The 24,861-nt window shown below is 42.1% G+C and overlaps 1 protein-coding gene across 3 annotated transcripts in view; it reads right to left on the bottom strand.

The window, feature by feature from the left end:
• Positions 1-5,160: 5,160 nt before the first annotated feature.
• hpda (4-hydroxyphenylpyruvate dioxygenase a) overlaps positions 5,161-24,861 on the bottom strand; it is a 64,721-nt gene continuing 45,020 nt past the window's right edge. For all 3 annotated transcript variants that reach the window (XM_072589508.1, XM_072589507.1, XM_072589509.1), the window contains 9 exons: positions 23,758-23,840; positions 21,717-21,806; positions 20,159-20,265; positions 19,364-19,441; positions 16,005-16,167; positions 14,371-14,442; positions 12,248-12,370; positions 9,994-10,110; positions 5,161-7,851 (listed from right to left, as the gene is read on the bottom strand). In XM_072589508.1, the coding sequence (XP_072445609.1) occupies positions 7,738-7,851; positions 9,994-10,110; positions 12,248-12,370; positions 14,371-14,442; positions 16,005-16,167; positions 19,364-19,441; positions 20,159-20,265; positions 21,717-21,806; positions 23,758-23,840 (947 nt within the window). In that variant the 3' untranslated portion in view covers positions 5,161-7,737. The remainder of the gene's footprint in view (positions 7,852-9,993; positions 10,111-12,247; positions 12,371-14,370; positions 14,443-16,004; positions 16,168-19,363; positions 19,442-20,158; positions 20,266-21,716; positions 21,807-23,757; positions 23,841-24,861) is intronic.

The following is a 24,861-nucleotide window of genomic DNA, read 5'->3' as shown; positions in this document are numbered from 1 at the left end:
TTACATTTCCAGGTCTAAACCTCTCAAGCAAAAGATTGCCTGCACCTTGTTGTATGTCTATTATCAGTCACAACTAATTCAGTTCAATCAGTGGTAAAATGTTCTCTTTTCTCACATCACTATTTCAATGCTGAAATTAACTGACACAGTTTCCAGAAGTTTAATAGGTTGAAGGATTTGATGAGAAATCCTGTGGTGTGACATTTTGATCTCTGGAATTTCTCAAATTCAATTTTCCATAATTTGACATATAGAAAGGCTTGCATTTATATAGTCATAGAGTCATAGAGATGTATAGCATGGAAACAGATCCTTCGGTCCAACCCGTTCATGCTGGCCAGATATCCCAACCCGATCTAGTCCCACCTGCCAGCACCCGGCCCATATCCCTCCAAACCCTTCCTATTCATCCAAATGCCTCTTAAATGTTGCAATTGTACCAGCCTCCACCACATCCTCTGGCAACTCATTCCATACATGTACCACCCTCTGCGTGAAAACATTGCCCCTTAGGTCTCTTTTATATCTTTTCCCTCTCACCCTAAACCTATGCCCTCTAGTTCTGGACTCCCCGACCCCAGGGAAAAGACTTTGTCTATTTATCCTATCCATGCCCCTCATAATTTTATAAACCTCTATAAGGTTCCCCCTTCAGCCTCCGACGCTCCAGGGAAAACAGCCCCAGCCTGTTCAGCCTCTCCCTGTAGCTCAGATCCTCCAACCCTGGCAACATCCTTGTAACTCTTTTCTGAACCCTTTCAAGTTTCACAACATCTTTCTGATAGGAAGGAGACCAGAATTGCACGTAATATTCCAACAGTGGCCTAACCAATGTCCTGTACAGCCGCAACATGAACTCCCAACTCCTGTACTCCGTACTCTGACCAATAAAGGAAAGCATACCAAACGCCTTCTTCACTATCCTATCTACCCGTGACTCCACTTTTAATGAGCTATGAACCTGCACTCCAAGGTGTCTTTGTTCAGCAACACTCCCTAGGACCTTACCATTAAGTGTGAGTCCTGCTAAGATTTGCTTTCCCAAAATGAAGCATCTCGCATTTATCTGAATTAATCTGCCACTTTTCAGCCCATTGGCCCATCTGGTCCAGATCCTGTTGTAATCGGAGGTAACCGTCTTCGCTGTCCACTACACCTCCAATTTTGGTGTCATCTTCAAACTTACTAACTGTACCTGTTATGCTCGTATCCAAATCATTTATGTAAATGTCAAAAAGTAGAGGACCCAGCACTGATCTCAAGGCTTTTAATCTGAAATGCAGTGAGTGTTAATAGAGTAACCATTTTTTGTACATGTTCCCTGGAATGATAAAGCATATACATAATATTTGATTTAGGGAATAATATTTGCTCAAGAAATGCTGTACCAAATTAAATAATTTTAATACTTTGATGTTGTAGACGGTTGATCCGTACAAATTGACTTGTCACATTTCCCTAAATTACAATAGTTACTATACTGAAAAGTTTTTAATTAACTGGAAAGTATGTGGAATGACCCAGGGCATGATGATGCTATTTGTAATGCTTTTCCTTCAAGCATTCTTTTAATGTAGTTGACATGGGGTTTGAAAATGTTCTTACTATTTGACTTGCCTCCTTGTTTTTTCTCGATTGTGTTAGCTTGTCCCAACAAGACGGGAGACTGAAGTCTTGTTAACGAACATCCCAGTTCAGCAGTTAATCATACTGGCTATTGTCTTCTGAAAATTAGGGCTTCTCTGGCATCAATCTCTTGCTGAAATTGCAGTAATAAAATAATTTCAAGATGTTTTACTTGATATCCATTGTGTAAATCTGGGAGAGCAATTCTCATTCGAGTACATTCCTGTTGTAAATATTTAGCTGCTAGTTACTTCAGTTTATTTCAATAGAAATACATTCATGTAAGTAACCTGAAACTTTTCTTGGGTCAAATAAATTAAGATCCTGAAATGTGATGGTCTCTATCTATGGGTGAGAGGTTTAAATCTTTAGTTTTGTCAATCAGGAAGTTAAGTCAGGGAGGAAAGCAGTATTTTGATAATGTAACTGTTTAAGTAATCCAGAGGCCCATGTGCTACAGCTGTGAAAGCAGGAATGCAATGAGAAATCGAATCTCACTACTCCTCCAGTTGTCTCCTAAGAATAAAATTGTTGACTTGTTTATCAAACTGACCAATTCCACTCTTTTGTACTACCATCCAAAACCAAAGAAATGGCCACTAGGTCATGTTAATCAACTTAATGATTGTAATACTTATCAGTCCTCTCACATTGAATGTCTGTGGCAATATTTGTAGGAGTAATCACTGCCCAGTCCTTTGCAGATGAAGTCCCATTCTTTGGTAAAGCATTCCCTCCAACTTGCGTGGCATTACCACCATATCAAAGGTGATAGATTTCAACAGATCGAGCAACTCAATTGGGCATCCATAAGCCACTATTGGCCTTCAACAGCAGCAGCAAAACTATATTCAACTACAGTCTGAAACCACATGACCAGAATAGCCCCATCATCATCATTACCAACTACCTGTGGGGAGGACAGCATCAGGTTCAACTCAAATTGAGATGTCAACCTTTTAAAGTTGCAAGACAGAATTATTTCTTTGCCAAATAATAGAAGCACCGATTGATGGGTCTAAGTGATCCCACAACTAACAGATCAAATTTCGGCGTTATGCTCCTCTCCAGTTATGAATGGTGGTGTTGAAAAGAGTGGTGCTGAAAAAAAAGGTCAGGCAACATCCGAGGAGCAGGAAAGTCGACATTCCCGATGAAGAGCTTATGGTCAAAACGTCGACTTGCCTGCTCCTCGGATGCTGCCTGACCAGCTTTTCCAGCACCACTCTTTTCGACTCTGATCTCCAGCATCTGCAGCCCTCACTTACTCCTATGAATGGTGGTGGATAATTAAACAAATAATAGCAGAAGACAGCTCTCAAAATATCCTCATTCTCAAAAGATGGGATAGCTCAGCACATCAGTGTACAAGACATGGCTGAAGCATTCACATTCACTTTCAGATGGAAGTGCTGGGTAAATGATACATCTTGGTCTGTTCCAGAGGTCCCTGAGATACCAGTCTTCAGCCAACTGGATTCACTCTACATGTGATCACAAAATGGCTGAATGCAATGGATGCTGTAAAAGCTGTGAACCCTGACAACATTCTGGCAATGATATTGAAGACTTACACTCCAGAACTTGCAATGCCTCCAGCCAGAATATTCCAAATGAAGTACAAGATTCCCATTTACCTATCGATGTGGAAAATGCCCAGCTATGTCCTGCCCACAAATACAAGTCAAATCAACCTGGCTGATGGAGGAGATTATCAACAGTGCTATCAGTTAGCACTTGCTTACTAATAACCTGCTCACTGACAACTCAGTTTGGGTTCAATCCATATCGCTGTCTCCTAACCTCATTAAATTTTCGTCCAAACATGGACAAATGAGCTAACTGGTGAAGCAAGAATGACTCCCCTTGACATCAAGGCATTATTTGATCAAGTGTGACATCAAAGAGCTCCAACGTCAAACAAGCTGCTGGTTGTCATACCTCACACAATAATTTGTACCAATTAGACAAATTTTATTCTCTGAACCTGTCTCTCCAGCTTGAAGAGCTTTCTTTTTTCCAACACAAACTGGATTTCCCACTAACTGCCAGATGGACAGGGCAAAAGAATAGATCATGACTCTACTATCTGCTGCTTAGAAATATTTAATGCTATAATGTGTAAGTGCAGTAAAGGTGAACTTTTTTTAAAGACGTTATGTCTAGTTAGCATTTTAGGACTTCCTGTTCAGCTTGATTAAAACTGAAAATTGGCCCAATTAAATATGGTTTTTTTGTTCCTATTTCCCTTGAAGCCAAGGTAGATTCATTTTTGTTAAGCAAAGGCATTAAGGGATTTGGGTCAAAAGCAGGTATACGGATTAGACCACAGGTTGGCCATGATCTAATTGATGGACAGAACAGACTTGAGGGGTTGAATTGTCTACTCCTATAGCCAGTTTATTGAATCTGTTTTCCTGTGCAACTTGTCCTGGTGTTATTATTCATGGGAGACACTTGGTTACTTGAAGTGCATATATGTAACTTCTGGAATAAAACAATAACTTTTATCACAGAATCACAGAATTATTGCAAAGGAGATCAATCAGCCCATTGTGCCTGCACAGGTCTATTGTCAATTTCCTGCCTTTTCCCCTGAGCTCAAGCTCATTCAAGCCAGTCTCCATAATTCTCCATAGAGTAGCCCACCAGATTATCACTGATAAAGCACCAAGGAATAATGAGTACTCAGAAAACCATTTTCCATTCAAAGGTGGAGAAGGAAGCAGACTAGCAAGGTAAAGAAAAACTCCAGATAAAGGGAACGTAAACATTTCAAAGCTTTAAATCATTCATCCCTTTGGCAGCTTGTAGGATCTTTCCTCATGGCCACAACATCCAAATACAATTGATTGCATTTTAAAGATTGCTGAAAGATACTAGGATGCCATTTGAGTTTGGGCTGTGGGGACTCTTGTCGGCAGATAGGCAATTCCCACCTCCGAAGAATACCGCTGGTACAGAATGAATTGTTATGCATAAGGACTGTTTAGAGGAGCTTGTGACTTTATCCAAGTTTCCAGAATAATTGCACTCAGTTTTATTAACTTGGTATTTTAGTGGCTAGCGTTTTTAGCCACGACTTGATGCTTCATTCTTTAAGTTTTGGTTTTTACCCAGGCTGTGAACTCTCGTTTGCAGGAAGTGTACAAGAACTGTTGGGAGACTTATTGAATCGATCTGTGTTGAAGGAGGAACGAGAAAAGATTATTTTGTTATCAGCTACTTATTGACTTTGGAAAGAAAAATCAGGAGAGACATAAAGCATCCATTGATTTGCTGTCACGTGTGTGTCTTGAATTATGTACAAACTTTTGGAAAAGGAAAGAAGACCAACAGCTCACAATATAAACGGAAAAACAAGCCTGTTTTGGAAGAACACTTGAAAATTTCATTTTGCTCTCAAGCGACTGTAGTGACTGACACACTCTCCAACATGCATTTACCTTCTGTGCAAAGATATCTTGGAAACCATTCAGGAATTTGACCAGCTGCTTTTTGAATATTGGTAATAAATGCACATACATGGTCTCCTTGAAGTAAAGAGTCTTTTAATGTAAAAATGATCTCAACACTGTTAACTGAAGGGTCTTTACATTAGTTATCACTCTCACAATTGTCCAATCATTTCCAATAACTTTTATCAATCGCCTTGAGAGGGGACAAACATTATTGATGGGGATAAACATTGATTGGAGATGAGGCCTTGACCAGAGATCAAATCATTTTCTTTATTCTGTATTTGGTAATCAAGGAAATAGATTCAAACACACTATTGCTTTTTGTAATGAGGCTCACAGTACTATTCCAAGAACCTCTTAACAATTTATCACAGTTAGGTTATTCAGCTATCGCTTTCAGTACAGCCAACCCATTTTTCAACTACTCAATCTCTATTATCACCAGCTCATCTTCCCTGACTTACTGTCAATGGCCCTCTGTCTGTCTCTCTTTTTTCTAACTGGGCTTCTTCCCTACCTATCCACTTGCTCCTTCTTTCCACCCCTTCCCGCTTATCGTTTCCTTGCTGCTTCTAGTTCTGAAGAATGTGCCCAAAACATTAACTCTGGCTTATGTCCACAAGTGCTGCCAGAATCTGCTGAGTTTCTCCGTTTGTTTCCTTCACCTACTTGTCTGGTTTCAATACACATTTCTGTAAGGTTTTCTCTTTCCTATCTGGGAAACGAATGAACGTATTTTTAAAAAGCACTTGCTGGATATGAGCTCATTTCTCCATTCGGTTTGGATCTTCCTGTGATTTTTGTATTTTCTGAGAGCCTACAGACAGTTCCTATTACCTTTGTCCAGGTAATCGATAAATGTGGGGAACAGTGACACCAACACGAATTCCTGGAAGATGTCATTTATGACCAATCCCTGACAAGACCATTCGTATCTATATGAATGCAACCAGCTCTTTTCCAATCTGGAACCACCAATGAGTTCAACTTTCTTTAGTAGACTATTGTTCAGCAACTGATGGAAGATTTTGAAAAATCAAAGTAGATTCAACCAGGGCTGACCGTCACTGAACTAGGAAACCAAGTTGTTCAAATAATTCAATTGGTGAGATAGTAGCCACATTGGCACTCTAATAGCCTTTCTGTGCAGAGTTGCTGGAATAGTGGTTATTTCAAGCAAACTGCTCATAGTAAAACATAGGCCTTGCAAAGGTAGTGGGGACTAAGATGAATGCCATCACAGTCAGCAACTAAGGCCTTCTCTTTTTGACCATTTTAGCAGCAAATCTTCGATGCATTCCTTGTGACAGCGACAAAGAATGTAATTGGAAACATCTGTTATATCTTGATCTCAAACCAAATATTTTAATGGTCCCATTTAATTCTTAATGATCCTTCAACTTGTAAACTAAAAGGAGAATGTTTTTTAATTAAACCTTTCAAAACACAAGGCATATCAAAATGTGTTTACAGCCAATTTAGTTTTCTTTTCAAATGCGATCAATGTGTAGGAGATGTTGTGGATAATTTGCGCACATGCTCCAAAGAACATCAATGTAATAACAACCAGTTAATCTGTTTTGGTGCTACTTGATTAGATTAGATTCCCTATAGTGTGGGAACAGGCTCTTCGGCCCACACTGACCCTCCAAAGAGAAACCCACCCAGACCCATTCCCCTTCATTTACCCCGACTAATGCACTTAACACTATGAGCAATTTAGCATGGCCAATTCACCTAACCTGCACATCTTTGGACTGTGGGAGGGGGTGGGGGGTGGGGGGGTTGGAGACTACACTGTGTAATTGGACTCAATTCAGTGAGGAGGAGATACCAATTTGTTAGGAAAGACAAAAGGTCATTATTTTAAATTGATGTCAAGAGCTGATCCCTTTCTCATTGAAGAGTTAATTCTGGAATGGGCTAGTATCTTGGGCGGTAAGTACCAGTTTGCTAAACTTCTTCAAGAAGAACCTGCTTCTGGATGTGGTTGTAGGGTGGTGGGAGTAATTTTCTCCTGTGGGAGACAGTGTACAGGACCAGTGTGATCTCTAAGATCAGTCTGAGAGGAAGGTTCCAACACCCACCCCCTCCCCCCCCTCCTCCACCACCAACAATTGGATTGGTAGCGATTTCTAACTCATCAACTGTATGGTATTGGGTGGAGTACAGAGTATGTACATTATGATATTCAAAGTATCACAAGTATGTGGGACAGGTCGGATAGATCAAAAGGTCATTATAGTCAATTAAAACCATCAAGGTGCCTTGGCTCCTCTCGAACCATTTCAAGGAAACAAAAAACTGTGGATTCTGCTAATCCCGACAATCGATCTGTATTGTGAAAGTTACAATATTAAATAATGAACCTCAGTGAATTGGGTAGGTGGCCACATTTCTTAAATACAGTGAATTCATGTGGTAAATTCAGCCATCGTGTGAAGGGGAATTCCTTTTTTTGTTTAATCTGATTGTGGGTATGGTGCAAGAATGATGAATTAAAAACCATGATCAGCTATCACCAGGCTTAGGTGAATGTTCTAGAGTCTGTAGGATGAAGGAAAGGTTAAGGAACACGAAGAGTTCTTCACTACAGAAGATACAAATATGGAACTTCTTAGCATGTTTAGTGATTTTCCAGCCGGTTATTTCAGTAATATCGCTGTTCTTTCCTGTCGGCGGTATAAACAGTGAGGTTTCCTCTTGCATCCTGATCATATTCAATCGCTTCAAACAATGATTTGAAGTTTCCAGCCCCAAAGCCCTTCAAAAAAAGACCAGTTATGAGACACATTGTTCATCAAAGATGATGTTTCCTGACGGTGAAATAAAACAATTTCAGATGCTGGGAATCTGTAACAAAAACAGAAATTGCTAGAGAAACTCAGCAGGTCTGTAGAGAGAGAAACAGAGTTAATGTTTCAGATGTAGTTTCTTCAAAACTGTTCTAAAGAAGGGCCACTGGACCCAAATGTTAACTTGGTTTTCTCTCCACAAATGCTGCCAGACGAGCATTCTGTCTGTGTTTATATTTCTCGGTAAACCTGGCTGAACAAATGCTGGATGCAGCAATGTTGCTGACTCAGGGTGAGACAGTTGACTCTCAGGTGCTGAGTTTTCTGTGAATCAATGATTATTGTTTGGTCCAAGTCTTCCATTAGTTTTATTGTGTTTTTCACATTACTTTGTTCGATCAGCTGAGTGTCACAGCCAGATAAAATGTCTGGGCATCGATTCAAACTCCAACTTTGTTCACAACAACAGTTTACAGGTAAAAGCACCAAAACATAAAAGCCAGGAAGTCAAGGGTCACTCTCTGCTTTGTGGTCAGTTACTGTTTATAGGGAGGATGCCATGGCTGCCTCCCATCTTGTAAAATCAGCTTTCTTCCTGCATTTACTCACTGCCAGTGACCCTTGCTACAAAACTGTGTGGTTGTGTAGGAGAGGGTTCAGTTTATGCTCTCACAATGGGTCGCTCTGCCCTCACTGTCTACGCTCACACCTGAAAACGTGGCCTTTTGATATTGAAGGGTCTGTTAATAAGCTGGATTTTATGATTACGAGAGGGATGAGAGAGCTGGAAATGCTAGTGTTTGATCCATTTGCTACCTCCACTGCTATCTCAACACAGCTATGATTAGTGGTGCATGGCCAAGTAGTGACTGCCAGGCAGAAAAGTGGCTGAGTGACACTGGAAAGAGGGGCTCTATGCCCAATCAGGCATCATGCTGTTGAGGATGTGAAGGGAAGTCAGTTACAACTATAAATTTCAAGATTCCTTTTCATCTCACTCCTAATTAGTTAAATCAGTCTAAAACAAAATTGAAGAGCTGAAGTGTACTACCAGTGAAAAGAGATCACCTTCATTAGCAGACCAGAAACTGGACTACCCGTAATTAAATATTGTGGCTATGAGACCAGGTCAGAGGTTAGGAATCCTGCAGCAAATAACTTAGCTCCCCAAAACCGGTCCACCATCTATAAAGCACAAGTCAGGAGTATGATGGAATACTCCCTACTAGCCTGGATGAGTGCAGCTCACGAAGCTTGTCACCATCTAGAACAGAGCAGCATGCTTGATTGGCACCACATCCACAAATACTCCCTCCCACCCATCATCACTGAGGCATATTAGCAGCAGTGTGTACCACCTACAAAACAGCAATTCACCAAGGCATCTTAGAAAGTTCTTACCAAACCAACAACCACTTCCATTGATAAGGACCAGAGCAGCAAATACATGAGAACACCACCTGAAAGTTCCTATCCAAGTTCCTTACCATCCTGATTTGGAAATATTTTGCCATTCCTTCAGTGTCACTTGGTCAAAGTCCTGGAATTCCTTTCCTATGGATATTATGGGTCAATCTAAAGCATACGAACTGCAGCGGTTCAAGAAGGCAGCTCATTACCATGACAGCCCGAACAGGGTGAAGTTCGAGCTGGAGGAGGGGGTAGAGTGAGGATCAGTGGTCAGTAACTAGGCAAAGGGTGAGCTCCAGAGAGTATTCTGGGCACTGTGACTGGGCCTAGCAGGAATTTGAGGAAAGTCTGTCTTTGTAAATGTTCTAGAGAAAAATTGAGATTGCAAAAGGAAACAACTCTTTAGAAATGAAGCTGACGGTCCTGTTTATAAAGGTGATCAATTCCTATGAACATCTGCATCATTCATTTTCATGGTTCCAAACTGGCTGGAGACGTACAGTACAGTAACAAGAGAGTATGGTGGTAGGGCCAATATCCATTGAATGCTGTTTTTGACAGATAAAGAACTTTCCTATCGATGTACCAAACCATATAAATTACACACATAAAGCCATCCAACAATAGCTGAAGTGTAGATAATGTGGGATAAAGTCAATGTTCACTTTCCCTACATGTGCACTGATGGGTGCTATACTCACATTGTGATTATATCTCTGTATGACCTCCAGGAAGAGTGTGGGCCTATCTTGGACAGGTTTGGTGAAGATCTGTAGCAGGTAGCCCTTCTCGTCAAAATCCACAAGAATCTTGAGTTCCTGTTACGTTACAGACAGTGACATACAATGAACAGTTTCCAACTTGCACACACTCACTCTCATCACTGGCAAAAGGAAATTATTTTAATTATCCCCGACACATCGCAGCGTCTAAGTGATAGTGCCCAATAGCAGACCCAGTTCACTTTGGGGTACTACATTAACATTCATCTGACACACTGCTTGGGAAACAAAATCCACAGAGCAGTCTGGGACAGTCTTCAATGGCAACATTTCCAGCATCAATGGAGCCTGGAGAAGTGATAAAGAAGCTGGACTGCCAATGCCCCCTGCTGGTTAATTGGAATCACTGCGATGACACGTGCTATTTCATTCTCCAGACAAAGAACGGTAATTCGCCTTTTGGCTCCTTGCTGGCCAACTGACCAGCTGATGTCTGTACTAAAACCAGTACTCTCCTCAGATGGCAAAAAAAAAATTAGCTTTCCACATTACTCAGGCTGGCGATTGTGTATAATTCTGGCCTTCTTACCTAAAGAACAATACTCTTAATATTGAGGGAGTGCAACAAAGGGTCACCAGCCTGATCCCTGCTATAGCTCAATGGTCCTCTGAGGAGAGACTGTCAAGATCAAGCCTGGAATAACTAACATGTAAAGGAATGAAAGGTGATCTCATTGAAATATATATAATTCTTAAAGGGCTGAGCTGGGAAGATACAGGGAGAATGTTAGCTCAGCTGGTCATTGCGCTAAGGGTGGGGGAGAACTTCGAGATGATGGGATTGCCTCTGAATAAAGGGTAGGCCATTTAGAACTGAGGTGCAGAGGAAATTTGTCACGAAATGTGATGAATATTTGGAATTTTCTACCCCTAGGGTCTGTGAAAGTTCACTCATTCAAGGCAGAGAGTGATAGATCTTGATATTAAAGATATCATGAGAAAAATGGCATTGAGGTAGATGATCAGCCATGAACTAGGTGAACAGTGGAGCAGGCCCAGGAGACAGAAGGTCCAGCACTGGTTCCTATCTCCTATGTTTCTATCTGATAACTCAGCGGTTGGCCAAAGCTAGCTTTACCTGGCCATAGTGATGGCAAAAGGGGGTAATGTGCCATTTCTGTGAGGTTATTGCTCCATAAAAACAAGATGAAATTCCTCACAATCTGCCTCATTGCCTCCATCACCCATTGAACAAAACTTTTTTTTCTGCCTTCCCCCTAACCAGACTTTCAATAGGTTTGAGTCTCGACAGCCAGGAATTCACTCAGATAGGTATTCACATTATCATCTGAGTTTTATAAAGAGCAATCATCACCCACTCAAACTCGTATTCCACTGTTTTGGTAAATGATGGTAAACGGCTGTGCAAATGGAAACAGAAATTAGTTACAAGGCTCAATGTTTAAAGTGCTCCAGGGCCAGGTCATTTATTTCTCACAGGAATTAGTGCCAAATTCGAGCAGGCAGTTGCCAAAATGCTTGAAATCCCGAGGTTAGCAATAGAAGTACAACCTCTGGCAGGTGCCAACAAACAGCTGGGCATTTCCAGAGACAGATAGTCTACACTCCCAGGCCCGGTGGCTCTCCAATGCATAATTTCTTTACCACTGGACTAGAAATCCGGACCTCCAGGCACCAGTACAGCAATGGCACAAGGCCCAGGAAGTTTAAAATAAACAAGAGTCTATTTTTATTTCTTTATGAACATTGTGGGAACACAAGGAACAGTTTTATGTATTTAGACCAGAAATCAGTAAAACAAAACATTTGAAAGCTTTTAGAGGCAATGTTTGTCATTGTGTGACTTAGGGAATTAATATCACGCATGGTTTTGCTCAGAAGTTGAATTTGTACCCAAGTTATCGCCAGAGGGAAAAAAATATCTCACAACAAAATAAACCCTTTCCATTCATCACAACTCTCACTGGGATTATTTTGTGAAGATGATTGTGCTGTATTGTTTGCACCATTGCCTTGTTTTCTGCAATAGGCTTGTCTGCACTAGATAATACAAACACCATTCATGACATGTACTTAACTGAGTACAGTACATCGTTCCTTTTTGTGAAACTTAATAGTATTGAGGTGATTTCCCCATTGCTGAGTTGTTTTGTTACTGGTTTAGCTGTGTGTAATATCTAGCCTCCGCATTTGCAAATCTCTTCAGATCTACCTGTAACTTCTTAAGGTCCTCTTTAACTTTGATTTTCGCGGTCTTTAATTTTTCTTTCAGCTGATCGTAGTAGGTGTCTGGTGCCATCAGGAACTCCATGCCACGGCTTTTTAAACTTGTGATCTGTCAGCAGATAGCAATAGTAATCAGTCAATCTTAAAACCACAGCCCTTGACAAATAGCAATGTCAGCAAAAGATTGTCAGAATGATAACAGAATTATTGCATTTTAACACAAAGACAGGCATGAGACTGGGAGACAATTACACAGCCCAAAGAGCAGGATGGGTAACTGGGAGACAGGTAGACAGACTAAGGGATGGACACAGGGGAAGGGCACTCACACAGTCAATAATTTGAAAAAGTGATGAGATAAGCACTCGAAAGCTTGAAGGACTAGAGGAAAGCAGTGGTGGGATGGGATTCACTGGATATTTCCAGGGGCCAGCTTGGACTAAACGTGCTGTTTGGCCCCTTCCTACATCAGAATGAATTCTGTGCCTTAGATTTGTGTCCTCCACAACCACCTGATGAAGGAGCAGCGCTCCGAAAGCTAGTGCTTCCAATTAAGCCTGTTGGACTATAACCTGGTGTTGTGTGATTTTTAACTTTGTACACCCCAGTCCAACACTGGCATCTCCAAAATCAGAGTAACTCTGGTATTGTCATTATCACACACACACGGGGAAAATGGCGCAGGACAAGGGAGCATCATGCTCACAACACCAGGTATCCCTGTGACTGTTCTCTGTGAGAAGAATTCATACTTTACACTTAAAGTGCTGCTGAGTGATGGAAAAAGTTCAGTTGGGCAAGTGTTTTTCTAATTACAACCAGCAGAGGACAATGTATCGACTTAGATAGTTACAAAATGCCTGCACAAAGTACAAGAGCACCGCCTGTTGCTATAGATGGGATAATACACAGTGAAGCAGAGGATAGAGGATCAGAAACCTCGTTTATTTTCTGGTCTATCCAGCAGTGTAAAACTAATGGCTGCAGAACAAACAGAGCTCCTATTGTCTGACATGCTCCTACTTCCTACCACAGGGAAGGCACATTTGGATGCTTTGCTCTTGTCAGGAATGAACTATTTGTCAGCATGAGTGATTGGTAGATCCAGACATTTCCAATGAGACACCAGCCTATGATTCTATCACTCCAGTAGCAGCTTTGTGATTAGCAAATAATACGTGTATTGGTTTAGGCCACCTTTTTCTAGCTGTTGACCAAAGTTATGAGCCAAAGAGTGATGGAGGATTGTGAATGATGTGAAGCTGGTATTCCTAATATCATCATGTAGTTTTGTATGTTGCAGTATATCTTAACTGATATGGGAATTGGCAAGAGTGTCATTTTAATGGTTGGTCCCTATCCAGAACCAGAAAAAAAAAAGGACCAATACACAGTGAAGTTCAACATAAAGCCACAAACTCCTGCCTCATACAAAGACACATTGGATCTTTTTCAGATTACTAGATTAGATCACTTACAGTGTGGAAACAGGCCCTTCGGCCCAACAAGTCCACATCAACCCTCCGAAGCGCAACCCACCCAGACCCATTCCCCTACATTTTACCCCTTCACCTAACATTATGGGCAATTTAGCGTGGCCAATTCACTGTCTAGTAAATATCAGGAAGGACTATCTTTAATTGTTTTCCTTTATTCAGTCATGGGATGAGGGCATCACTGGCTAGGCAGCATTTATTGCCCATCCCTAATTACCCAGAGGGCAGTTAAAAAATTAACGACATTGCTGTGGCTCTGGAGTCATGTGTAGGCTAGACCAGGTAAGGATGGTACATTCCTTCACTGAAGGATATTAGTGAACCAGATGAGTTTTTCCTTCCAATCAGCAATGGTTTCATGATCATCATTTGATTCTTAATTCCAGATATTTATTGAATTCATATTTCACCATCTGTTATGGTGGGATTCGAATCCAGGTCCCCAGGACATTACCTGGATTAACAGTCCAACTATAATACCACTAAGTCATCATCTCCCCAAGCTATTAATTAAATTTATGTCACTATTTACCTCACGATGTACATGACACTAATGCAATGATTATATCAGATGAACTGAGGGCTAAGGAGGAAATATAACTATTAGACTCACAGACTGAATGATATCAGAGGTGTTGAGAGCAATGTGCTGCACTCCAGGTCCACCATTGTAATCTACATACTCCTAGAGCAAGAGAAGGTTGGAAAGTGAGATAAATCAATCAACAATCTGCTAGGCACTCTCATTTGAAATAATGTGACACCATGTTGTGTTTTGATATCTGATATTGACATACTTAATCACTCTGCCTAATCAACATTCCCATCCCTTACCATGCTCTACAACAGGAGATCCTGCATGGAATGCTAGTGAGGAGAGTTCTTTTCTGACTAGGCACAACGCCAACCTGACAGAATGGTGCAACCAATGTTCAGGCCACTGTTAATCATGACTGCTCCTGATGAATGTCACCTTGCAGCACATAGCAGAGCTCAAGATCTATGCTCTACTGATCCAGAGAGTGGATCTACTCCGTTATTCCAAGGGGATATTCCAGAGGCTGCAGAAGTGGCTCATGGCATCCTAACAGATGTAACCAAACGAGTAACATTTACTCTGGATTGTCCTTCATACAATACCACAATACAAAATGATGCCAAAAGCACAGGTCCCATCCCTGCACTGACTGAGGTTACCATGAAGGATTCTCCTTCTCAATCTCTCCCCTCACATGAGGTATGGTGACCCTCAGGTTAAACAAAGTGATAAACCACAAGTTGTGTCTCTGTCTCTCACTTTGAGAGACTAGCCCCATGGTCTGCTGAGACTATGGCGATTTTACCACATGTAAAACCCCTGATGTAATGAGAAGGTCTTCCAGGATTGGACAGGCATTCAGATCTTACTTTGCCTCTGGAGGATCAGTGGTGCAGCCATAATTGGAAAGAAGAGATTTCAATAGCCTCTTCAATCAATTGGGGTATAAAAGCCCTTTCAGTAAATGTGGTGGTGGTGGAGAGAGTGAGCACAAGACTGCTGACCTGTCTGCCGCCCCAGCATTGGCCTCCCTTCCCTCTGAACACACCATCTGCAGAGTGTCATGATTGACAAACCTTCTAGTTTCAAAAAAAGAGCATGGGGTAAAATTAACAGTACAATCAAGTGACTCGTGAAAGACATATGCCAATTGGATAAAGAACACAAGCAGCCATTAAAAATGCCTATCACGTTTGCTTTTAAAATCTAAGCTCAAATGCAGATCCGACTGTCTCTGCCCTATCAGGAGCTTCTGGGCATGCTGAACATGCAGTTCGTCTGCACTTCAGAAAATGGTACACACCCATTCATGCCGCCCTTTATATTCGGGAATGAAGCTCCTTGCTGATTTGGGAGGGAGGTACAGTTATTCATTCCAGATCCATTTGGAAGACTTCAAATTGAAAAGAAATCCTGCCTGCGATCCAACTCAGAGAACTAAGTAGGTGAAAGTTGCCCCATGTAATGCTGATTACAAAACCTAAAAATCTCAGCCTTACCATTCAGTACGTTGTTTCACATTTGTTGAAACTTTCAAATTCTAAATCAGTTAACAGTCAAAGATTGTCCCAACCCAACTTAGAGTCCATCTTGTCTTTTCCTATCCCTGTCCAGCCCAGTTTTTAAATGATCCCTCTCCTAACTAAACATTGCTGCGAGTTAATGTTGTGACAAAAAATTGATGCCAAGGCAGTGACTGGCACTCAGACCTGGATTTGGGATTTTTTCTTTCCAGCTGCTGGCTCATTGATGGGCATTTTGATGGTCTCCTCATAGTTGGCCACAACAATGGAGCGCAAGGAACTGTAATTGGTGTGGATTTGTTTGTCATCCACTGACCAGTATCGGTGAAACTTCAGACAGTTCTGGTACCTGAGGAAAAGATTACAGCTTGTATTACTGAGACACAGTCACTGTGGATCACAAGATTTAACATCACAGCTGCTACGGACTGTGTCTAAAGGAGGGACCAATTCTTAACTTTCAGCTTCTCCATATATCAGCATTTGTAAATGTCAGCCTACATAGAGTCCTCCTCTGATGTGTAGTTGAGTATACACTTTTCATACTCTCGTATTTAATCCTCATGTCATGCTGTGTGCCTCTGGATTCTCCCAGTCTTCAGGAGTTTATACTGATGCTCTTTTTTTTAACCAGAGCCCATTGTGGACTCTATGATCCAAACTGCTCCAGGAGTGTGTAACTTGAAGCTCCTTGCCCTCACTAGATGAAGATTAGAGATTGGATTGACTCACCATCACCATATAGGAGTATATGATCGAAGCTGCCCTGATCTGACCACACTGTATCCAAACTGCACCAGCGATGAAGTTCACATCCTAGACTATTGCACACCCACTGCTCTACATAGTATAAACTCCTCTGGTAAAATATTGGGACGATCAAAGCCATTGTCTTTGGCACTGACACAAACTCTGTGCCAACAGGCGCCAACGTCACTAACCTCTGGCCAGTGTCTCTGGTGCTAATAGCCTGTTCACAATGTTGTCCGTTCCCCCCTCCCACATGCCCCATCATTCATAGCTGTGGCTTGAGCTGCCCAGGTCCCTAATCGCTGGGATTCCAACCCTAAACCTCTCCTGGTTTCTTACTGTAAAACTAATATTAAACCTTATCTCTTTGACCAAGGGTTCAGCCCTATGGTTAGGCATCCCTTTTACTCATGCTTCTGTGAAGCAATGTGTTTGCTGCATGGATAAATAATTGTGACTATTGCTCACAGTGTTGTCCCAACTGTGTAGAGTTTATGTCTAGACCACCCATTGGTGATCACCAAGGACCATGTCTCACACCATCCTCCTGGGTATTGGTATGGGCTTTTAAAAAATTTATTCATTTTATGGGATGTGAGCGTCACTTTCTTGAACCTCTGCAGTCCATCTGCTGTGGGTTGACCCACAATGCCCTTAGGGAGGCAATTCCAGGATTTTGACCAAGCGACAGTGAAGAAATGGCAATATATTTCCAAGTCAGGATGGTGAGTGGCTTGGCAAGGAACTTGAAAGTGGTGGTGTTCCCATATATTTGCTCCCTTTTTTCATAGAAAGAAACAAAGAAAATTTACAGCCCAGGAACAGGTCCTTTGGCCCTCCAAGCCGGAGCCGATCCAAATCCACTCTCTAAATCTGTCGCCCCATTCCTAAGCATCTGTATCCCTCTTCTCCCCACCTACTCATACATCTGTCCAGATGCATCTTAAATGAATCTACCGTGCCTGCCTCTACCACCTCTGCTGGCAACGCGTTCCAAATGCCCACCACCCTCTGTGTGTGAAGTATTTGCCGCGTATATCCCCATTAAACTTACCACCTCTCACCTTGAAAGCGTGACCTCTCGTTATTGAATCCTGCACGCTGGGAAAAAGCATGTCTCTATCCACCCTGTCTATACCCTTCATGACTTTGTAAACCTCAAAATGATCCCCCTCACAATCTCCTTTTTTCTAATGAAAATAAACCTAACCTACTCAACTTCTCTTCATAGCTAGCACCTTCCACACCACGCAACATCCTTGTAAACCTTCTCTGCACCCTCTCCAAAGCGTCCACATCCTTTTGGTAATGTGGTGACCAGAACTGTAAACAGTATTCTAAATGCGGCTGAACCAATGTCTTGTACAATTTTAACATGACTTGCCAGCTCTTATACTCAATACCCCATCCAATGAAGGCAAGCATTCCATATGCCTTCTTAACCACTCTATCCACCTCTGCAGCAACCTTCAGGGTACAATGGACCTGCACTCCCAGATCTCTCTGCCCATCAACTTTTCCCAAGGCTCTTCCGTTCATTGTATAATTCGCTCTAGAATTAGTCTTGCCTAAATGCATCACCTCACATTTGTCTGGATTGAAAATCATCTGCCACTTTTCCACCCAACTCTCCAGTCTATCTATCTCCTCCTGTATCTCTGACAGTCCCTTATGCTTTCTGCTTTGCAACAAGACTGTAATGAGGTCAGGAGCTGAGTGAGCCTGGTGGAACCCAAACCAGACATCATTATGTAAGTTATTGCTGAGCAGGTGCTGCTTGATAGCACTGTTGATGACACCTTCCATCACTTTACTGATGACTGATAGGAGACTGAGTGGTAATTGGCTGGTTGGATTTGTCCTGCTTTTTATGTACAGTACATACATTTTCCACATTGTTGGGTAGATGCCAGTGTTGGAACAGTACTGGAACAGCTTGGCTAGCAATATAACTTGTCTCCTTCTTAGGCAGTTACTTGGATCAGTGACCTCCTTCCACTCTATACGCTATATGCTGCAATCCTTGATTTGTACATTCCACCACAACTAAGACAGGTGGTTTGAAGAGATGGGTGGGTGGTGTTTCACATGCTGTTTGCACTTGGCCTTCACCTGGGCTGATCAGAGACAGTGAAAACAATTGGCACCTCTTGTGGATGTTTCTTTTCCTGCTTTCATAGCCTTGGTCAAAATATTCTCAGAAGTTGGAAGGAACATTGCATTTTTCAAGAAGGACATCCTTTAAGTGTTTCCCCTAGTCTCCTGATAACTTGTATGTAAATGCTAACATGCAATTGACTTCTTTAGGACAAGAGCATCTTTTTATTCAACTACCAGGTATGATTTTCACTATTGCTCTTGAGAAAGCAGATGTTGAAGGTTCCCGATAGGAAAGAGGGTGATGGAGATAAATCAACAAAATCAATTTTACACCATGACGAGCTATGGAGATGGCAGGGAATTCCTCAGAGGGGTAGTAGTCTGTGGAATTCCAGGTGGAGACCGGGTCATTGAATATTTTACAGGCTGTGTTAAATAGTATCTGATGAAGAATACTATTGGGCTTGAAACATTGACTGTGCTTTCTCCCCACAGACCTGCTGAGTTTTGCCAGCCACTTTTGTTTTCTGTAGTTTATTGATTGACAATGAAGTTAAAATTTATATGGGAGTAACAGGCAAGTAGAAGACTCAATCAGATCACCATAATCGTATCAAACGGCAGAACAAACATGAAGGGGTGAATGGCCTAGACTATTGCTGTGTTTATATGTTGTGTGAGAGACTGGATCATACCATTCTACCACGGGCACCATCTCATCATCTGGCTGGTTTCCCACGATGTGATCAATGAAATTCAGATTCACAGGGGGTCTGGAACACACATGCAATGTCAGTTTCAATGCAGATGATCCATCATTTCATCAGGTGCACAGTCCATAAAATGCATGCATAACTTGTCTAAGTGCATTACATTTAAATACCTTCCCTGAAAACAGAGTATAACGCTTACCTTTGCATTGTCGCTGTGTTACAATATTCCTAAGAATGAGGGACTAACTAGAACAATGGTCCTGCTCAAAGCATTGAGGGGAGGTACAGTGGCTCAGTGGTTAGCACCATTACCTCAGTGCCAGCGACCTGGGTTCAATTCCATCCTCGGGCAACTGTCTGTGTGGTGTTTGCATGTTCTCCCCCTTGCCTGTGTGGGTGTTTTCTGGGTGCTCCAGTTTCTTCCCACAGTCCAGAATGTGCAGGTTAGGTGGATTAGATATCATAAATTGCCCATAGTATCCAGGGCCAGTATAGGCTAGGTGGGCTAGCCATGGGAAATGCAGGGTCATAGGGATAGGCAGGGGGTGGACTCAAAGAGCCAAATGGCCAGCTTCCACACCACAGGGATCTTAACAAAATGTAGCTACTGCACACTTCTCCATTTCAATGTGGTGGTAATGTCCCCTAAATTAGGGTGACCTTTCTCATATCTCCTACAGGCTGCCGGTGTGCTACTTGCTGATGACCACATTTTTTGCACTAGCCTTTAAATATTTTGCCTAAGTAAAAAAATTCTGAATATATTGATCCACTCACAGTTTGGAAAGAAGTGGATCCTTGAAGAGAGGTTTCATGTATCCAGGTAGGAAGAGGCCATGGTAAGGCCCTAGGTACTCCACAAAAGTGTGTGTTGTATCCCCATACTGGAAACAAGAGCAGAGCAGAAGGTGTTAGAAACACACAGTGCTATTGGTGATCTTGGCATCTGGGGTTTGTTAACTTGTCAGGATTCATTGTGTGCAATCCATTCATGTCGTCATGGTTCAGAGGAAGGATTGAAAGTAAATCAGGAGGTGGCACACAGTCCATGGACCATAAGGGAAGGGAAAGGCTGAGAAGATGAGAAATTCTGCATCTTCGATTCATTTTGCAATTCCAGGATTCAATCTTTCAATATCATGAATGGGAAGAGTATGCAGAACGAGGGACTTGGAGCTGTGAAGGAATTAGAGAGGATCAGAATGATTGTTCTCTTATAACTGAATGTAACTTTCAGATTATATTAAATAATCCAAGAAGCCTAGTTGTAGGCCCTACATTTACTGTTCCTTTCCCAATTTTGGGAGAAAGTGAGGACTGCAGATGCTGGAGATCAGAGCTGAAAATGTGTTGCTGGAAAAGCGCAGCAGGTCAGGCAGCATCAAAGGAGCAGGAGAATCGACGTTTCGGGCATGAGCCCTTCTTCAGACTCTGAAGAACCCTGAAGAAGGGCACATGCACTAAACATCGATTTTCCCGCTCCTTGGATGCTGCCTGACCTGCTGTGCTTTTCCAGCAACACATTTTCAGCTCTTTCCCAATTTTGCCCCATTTGAGTTTTATGGGCCAGGTGTTTAAGAAGGACTGAAGTTGGAACAGTGGGCACTGAGCAACCCCAATGTGTTCTAGGAATGTTTCTGACCAGTATTTTAGATGTCACGAAGGTTCAGTCAAACCTAGACTGGTTCAGCACAGACCAATGCTGAAGTGGACAAACCTGCTATTGGCTTCTCACCAGTCCCTCACTCAGAGTGACAGCATGGGCGGCGTTGTGGCTCAGTGGTTAGCACTGCTGCCTCACAGCACCAGGGACCCAGGTATGACTCCTCTCTTGACTGACTGTTTGTGAGGAGTTTGCACATTCTCCTCGTGTCTGTGTGGATTTCCTCCGCATGCTCCAGTTTCCTCCCACAGTCCAAAGATGCACAGGTTTGGTGGATTGGCCATGCTGAATTGCTCACGGTGTCCAGGGATTTGCAAGTTAGGGAAGGAAAATGTGGGGTAGGGAGGTGGGTCTGTGTGGGATGATTTTCAGAGGTCAGTGTGGATTCAATTGGTCAAATGGCCTGCTTCCGCACTGTAGAGAATTCTATGATTAAGCAGAATCTTTGATTTTGGAAGGATACTGTAAATCTCTTCTTGCTCTCACTCCACATGCCCAGCAAGAGTCCCTCAATAGTCAGCACAAATAGGAGTCATGACTGCTTTGACTCCCCTCTTCTGTCCCAGGACCATTGAATCAATTTGGTAGCAGGATAGTGGGAACTTGAGAATATGTTTACTACTGAAACATTATTCTTTCAGGGATTCACCAGGAAATTCCTGCTGTACTTACCGTTTTCAGAACAGCATACTTCACTTTGCCATAGCTATCCTCCTCAATCCATGGCTCCTTCATGATGATGGCTCCCTGCTCCTTTGCTTTCTGCAAATAGAGGTAAAACATCACCATCAATTTTAGCCCCTCCTCCCCACTTAGTCAGATCAAACATCAGTCTACATCACCAATAAATCAGACAATAGAGCCCTAATTAAAGGGACAAGCTGATGTTGTGATCGATTTTAAGTGAAATTTTCACCTCAACAATTAAGTGTTGTAATCTACAGCTTCTAAGGAAAAGATAAAGGATAACCAGACAGATAGTGTTCTGAACATTAACCATCCTTTCAGACACTGACAGATTTGCTTTAAAATTACATTTTCTGTTTCTATTTTGGTGACAGAATTGTGACTTTTTTGTGGAGGATGTTCATGAGAGCATCTTTTGCAATCTCTACTATACCAGAGCCATTAAGTTGATTATTCTAAGATTTTCAATTCTCTATCCTCTGTATGCTCCAACTTTCATAAAACTCTGAAGATGGTATCATATCAAAACGAAGTTGTATTCAAATAAAATCCTGACTATTATTAGCTCCTCTTAGCCTCATGCTGACCTTTACATATCTTCACCACATTGTTGGCTGAAATCCCTTCCAGCATTGTATCTCCTCCAAGTAATGCTATTCGTTTGATAATAGTCTTCCTTTCTCTCACTGCTCCTTTCACCTTCCTGAGAACCTGAGCTTATTGTAATTTGCATCCTACACTCTGGGAAGTCTTCCCTGAGGTTTGCTGGCTTTTTAAGACTTTGAATATCCAAGTGTTCTGTCAGTCATTTTTTTTTCTTAATCTTCCCCTTTCTGGCACGGTGCCAATTCTAATATACAAGTAATTATGAAATGTTCTAGGATATTTCCTTCCATTGAAATCTTGACATAAATGTAAGATTTTGTAAAGAATCAGAATAATGAGGGCAATAGGAGAAGGCCTTCTTAGGAATATCCCAGACACTGTGCTCTTAGTGATTCAGGACATGTTTTTACCCCCATGGGAAGGCAGGGTTCTTTGTGATGAATCAGCGCAGAGGTATGCAGCTGCCACTCAGAGCAGCTAACAGCAGTGTGGTGCCAGGAGATCCCTGGTCTGTAACCAGGAAGTCAATCTTCTGACTCCATCAACTGGGCAGCAGTTTGCAGCATCAGAAAATTGAAATGAGAACAGGCCTTGACCTTGAGCTGCACTGGCAAAGATCAGAGTGCACACAATTGACAGCAGCTGTTTGGAGAACGATTGAGAAATAGCTGGTATGAGGGTGATGAACTAGGTTTCTGTAAAGTCTGAGCCAGAAGGAAATCATTAACTCAGAGTGACTGGGAGAACGGCACATCACCGAGAAGCAACTGGCAATGGACTCTTGGTGCATCAGATTTCACCAAGTTCAGAAATGGGGGTTTTCCAAAACAGTATTGTGAATTTGATAGCACCCATCCAGAAAATCCAAAGAGGCACACAATTAGATAGTGGCACGGGGACCCAAGTTTGATTCCAGCCTCAGGTGACTGTCTGTAGAGTTTGCACATTCTCCCCATGGCTGTGTGGGTTTCCTCCCAAAATCCAAAGATGTGCAGGTCAGGTGAAATGGCCATGCTAAATTGCCCATAGTATTAGGTGCATTAGTCAGGGGTAAATACAGAGTAGGGGAATGGGTCTGGGTGGGTTACTCTTTGGAGGGTTGGTGTGGACTTGTTGGGCCAAATGGCCTGTTTCCAAACTGTAGGGAATCTAATCTAGACAAGTGTTTCCCCACTGTTTTTATAGCGATACTTCACTAGCTACCTTTTAAATCATCAAAATTACAGAACAACAACCCTGATTTCACAGAATCAAGCTCAATCCTGAAAGGGTGACCACCAAAATAGGGATCGGTTTAAAAGTAAAATTCACCTCGTTCTCACAGTGCATGTTGTACAAACCAAAGGGAGTGACTTGCGACAATCTTATGCCACTGCCCCTGCAGAACCAGTGCTTTGCACACCTCCATTTTGATTCATACCTTCACCAGGAAGTTACAGTCTTCTACTTGGAATGCGATGTCCTTCACACCATCCCCATGTTTCCCCAAATGATTGGTCATTTCTAAAGCAAATATAAAATATGTCAGAACAGAGCTCAGAGCAAAACAAGAAGCAAAATAACAAACATAGCCAGAAAGTTACAGGTGTGGACTCAGCAGTCCAGTCATGGAGACAGTATGGCCAGAACGGATTGAGTAGCCCAGACACAGGCCAAGCAGTTCAGTTACAGACTCAGCAGTGTCCAAAGATTGGTAAAATAGAATCTGAGAATGGTTACACCTTCAGACCATCCTGCCTGGGCTAGCTGTGTGAGAAAAGTTCACCCATTCACATATTCCATCTTTTTCCCTCCAGCGTTTCAGACCTTTTCTCCTCATTACCAATTCTCTAAGAAAGCCTCAGTTGAATCTGCCTCCACCCTAATTTCAGGCAGTTCATTCCAGATGTGAAACTACTCACAGTCTAACAAAATGCTACCGACTTAAACTTTGAATCTGGATCATTTTGTCTATGGCAAGTTTCTCCCAATTGACTCTGTCCAGACACATCATGGTTCCTTCTGTCAAATCCCTTCCAAGAAGAATTCTGCAAGCTTCTACAATATCCACATTACTGTAGTTCCTCATCCTTGGAACCATTTCCCTAAATTTATTGTGCACCCTCTCTATTGTCTTCATATCCTTCCTAAAAGATGCTCAGAATTGGACACAATATTCCAGTTGAGACAAAATCAGTATTTTATGTGGAACCTACATCAAGGACATGTACTCAATAGTGTCGATGTGGAACACATAGATCAAGCAGCACAGAGAAACTTCCGACAGGCAGGCACAGATGGAGTTGTGCAGGTAGAACACTTCCACCAGGAAAACACATCTATACACATCATCCTGTATTCTGATTTGGATCATTATTGGAGAAGAGGGAGGAACACTCTTAAAGTAGAGCTTCTAAATTGGAAGACAGCCAATTTTAATGGGACCAGAGAGAATCTAATCAGGGTAGAATTGAACCATGTTTGACAGGAAAACATTTTAATGGAACGCTGGATGATCTTTAAGGAAGAGATGTTTCAGTAAGAG

Source organism: Chiloscyllium punctatum, chromosome 19 (assembly GCF_047496795.1).
Source record: "Chiloscyllium punctatum isolate Juve2018m chromosome 19, sChiPun1.3, whole genome shotgun sequence".
NCBI lineage: Eukaryota > Metazoa > Chordata > Chondrichthyes > Orectolobiformes > Hemiscylliidae > Chiloscyllium > Chiloscyllium punctatum.
This window is presented reverse-complemented; position numbering and strand designations above follow the sequence as displayed.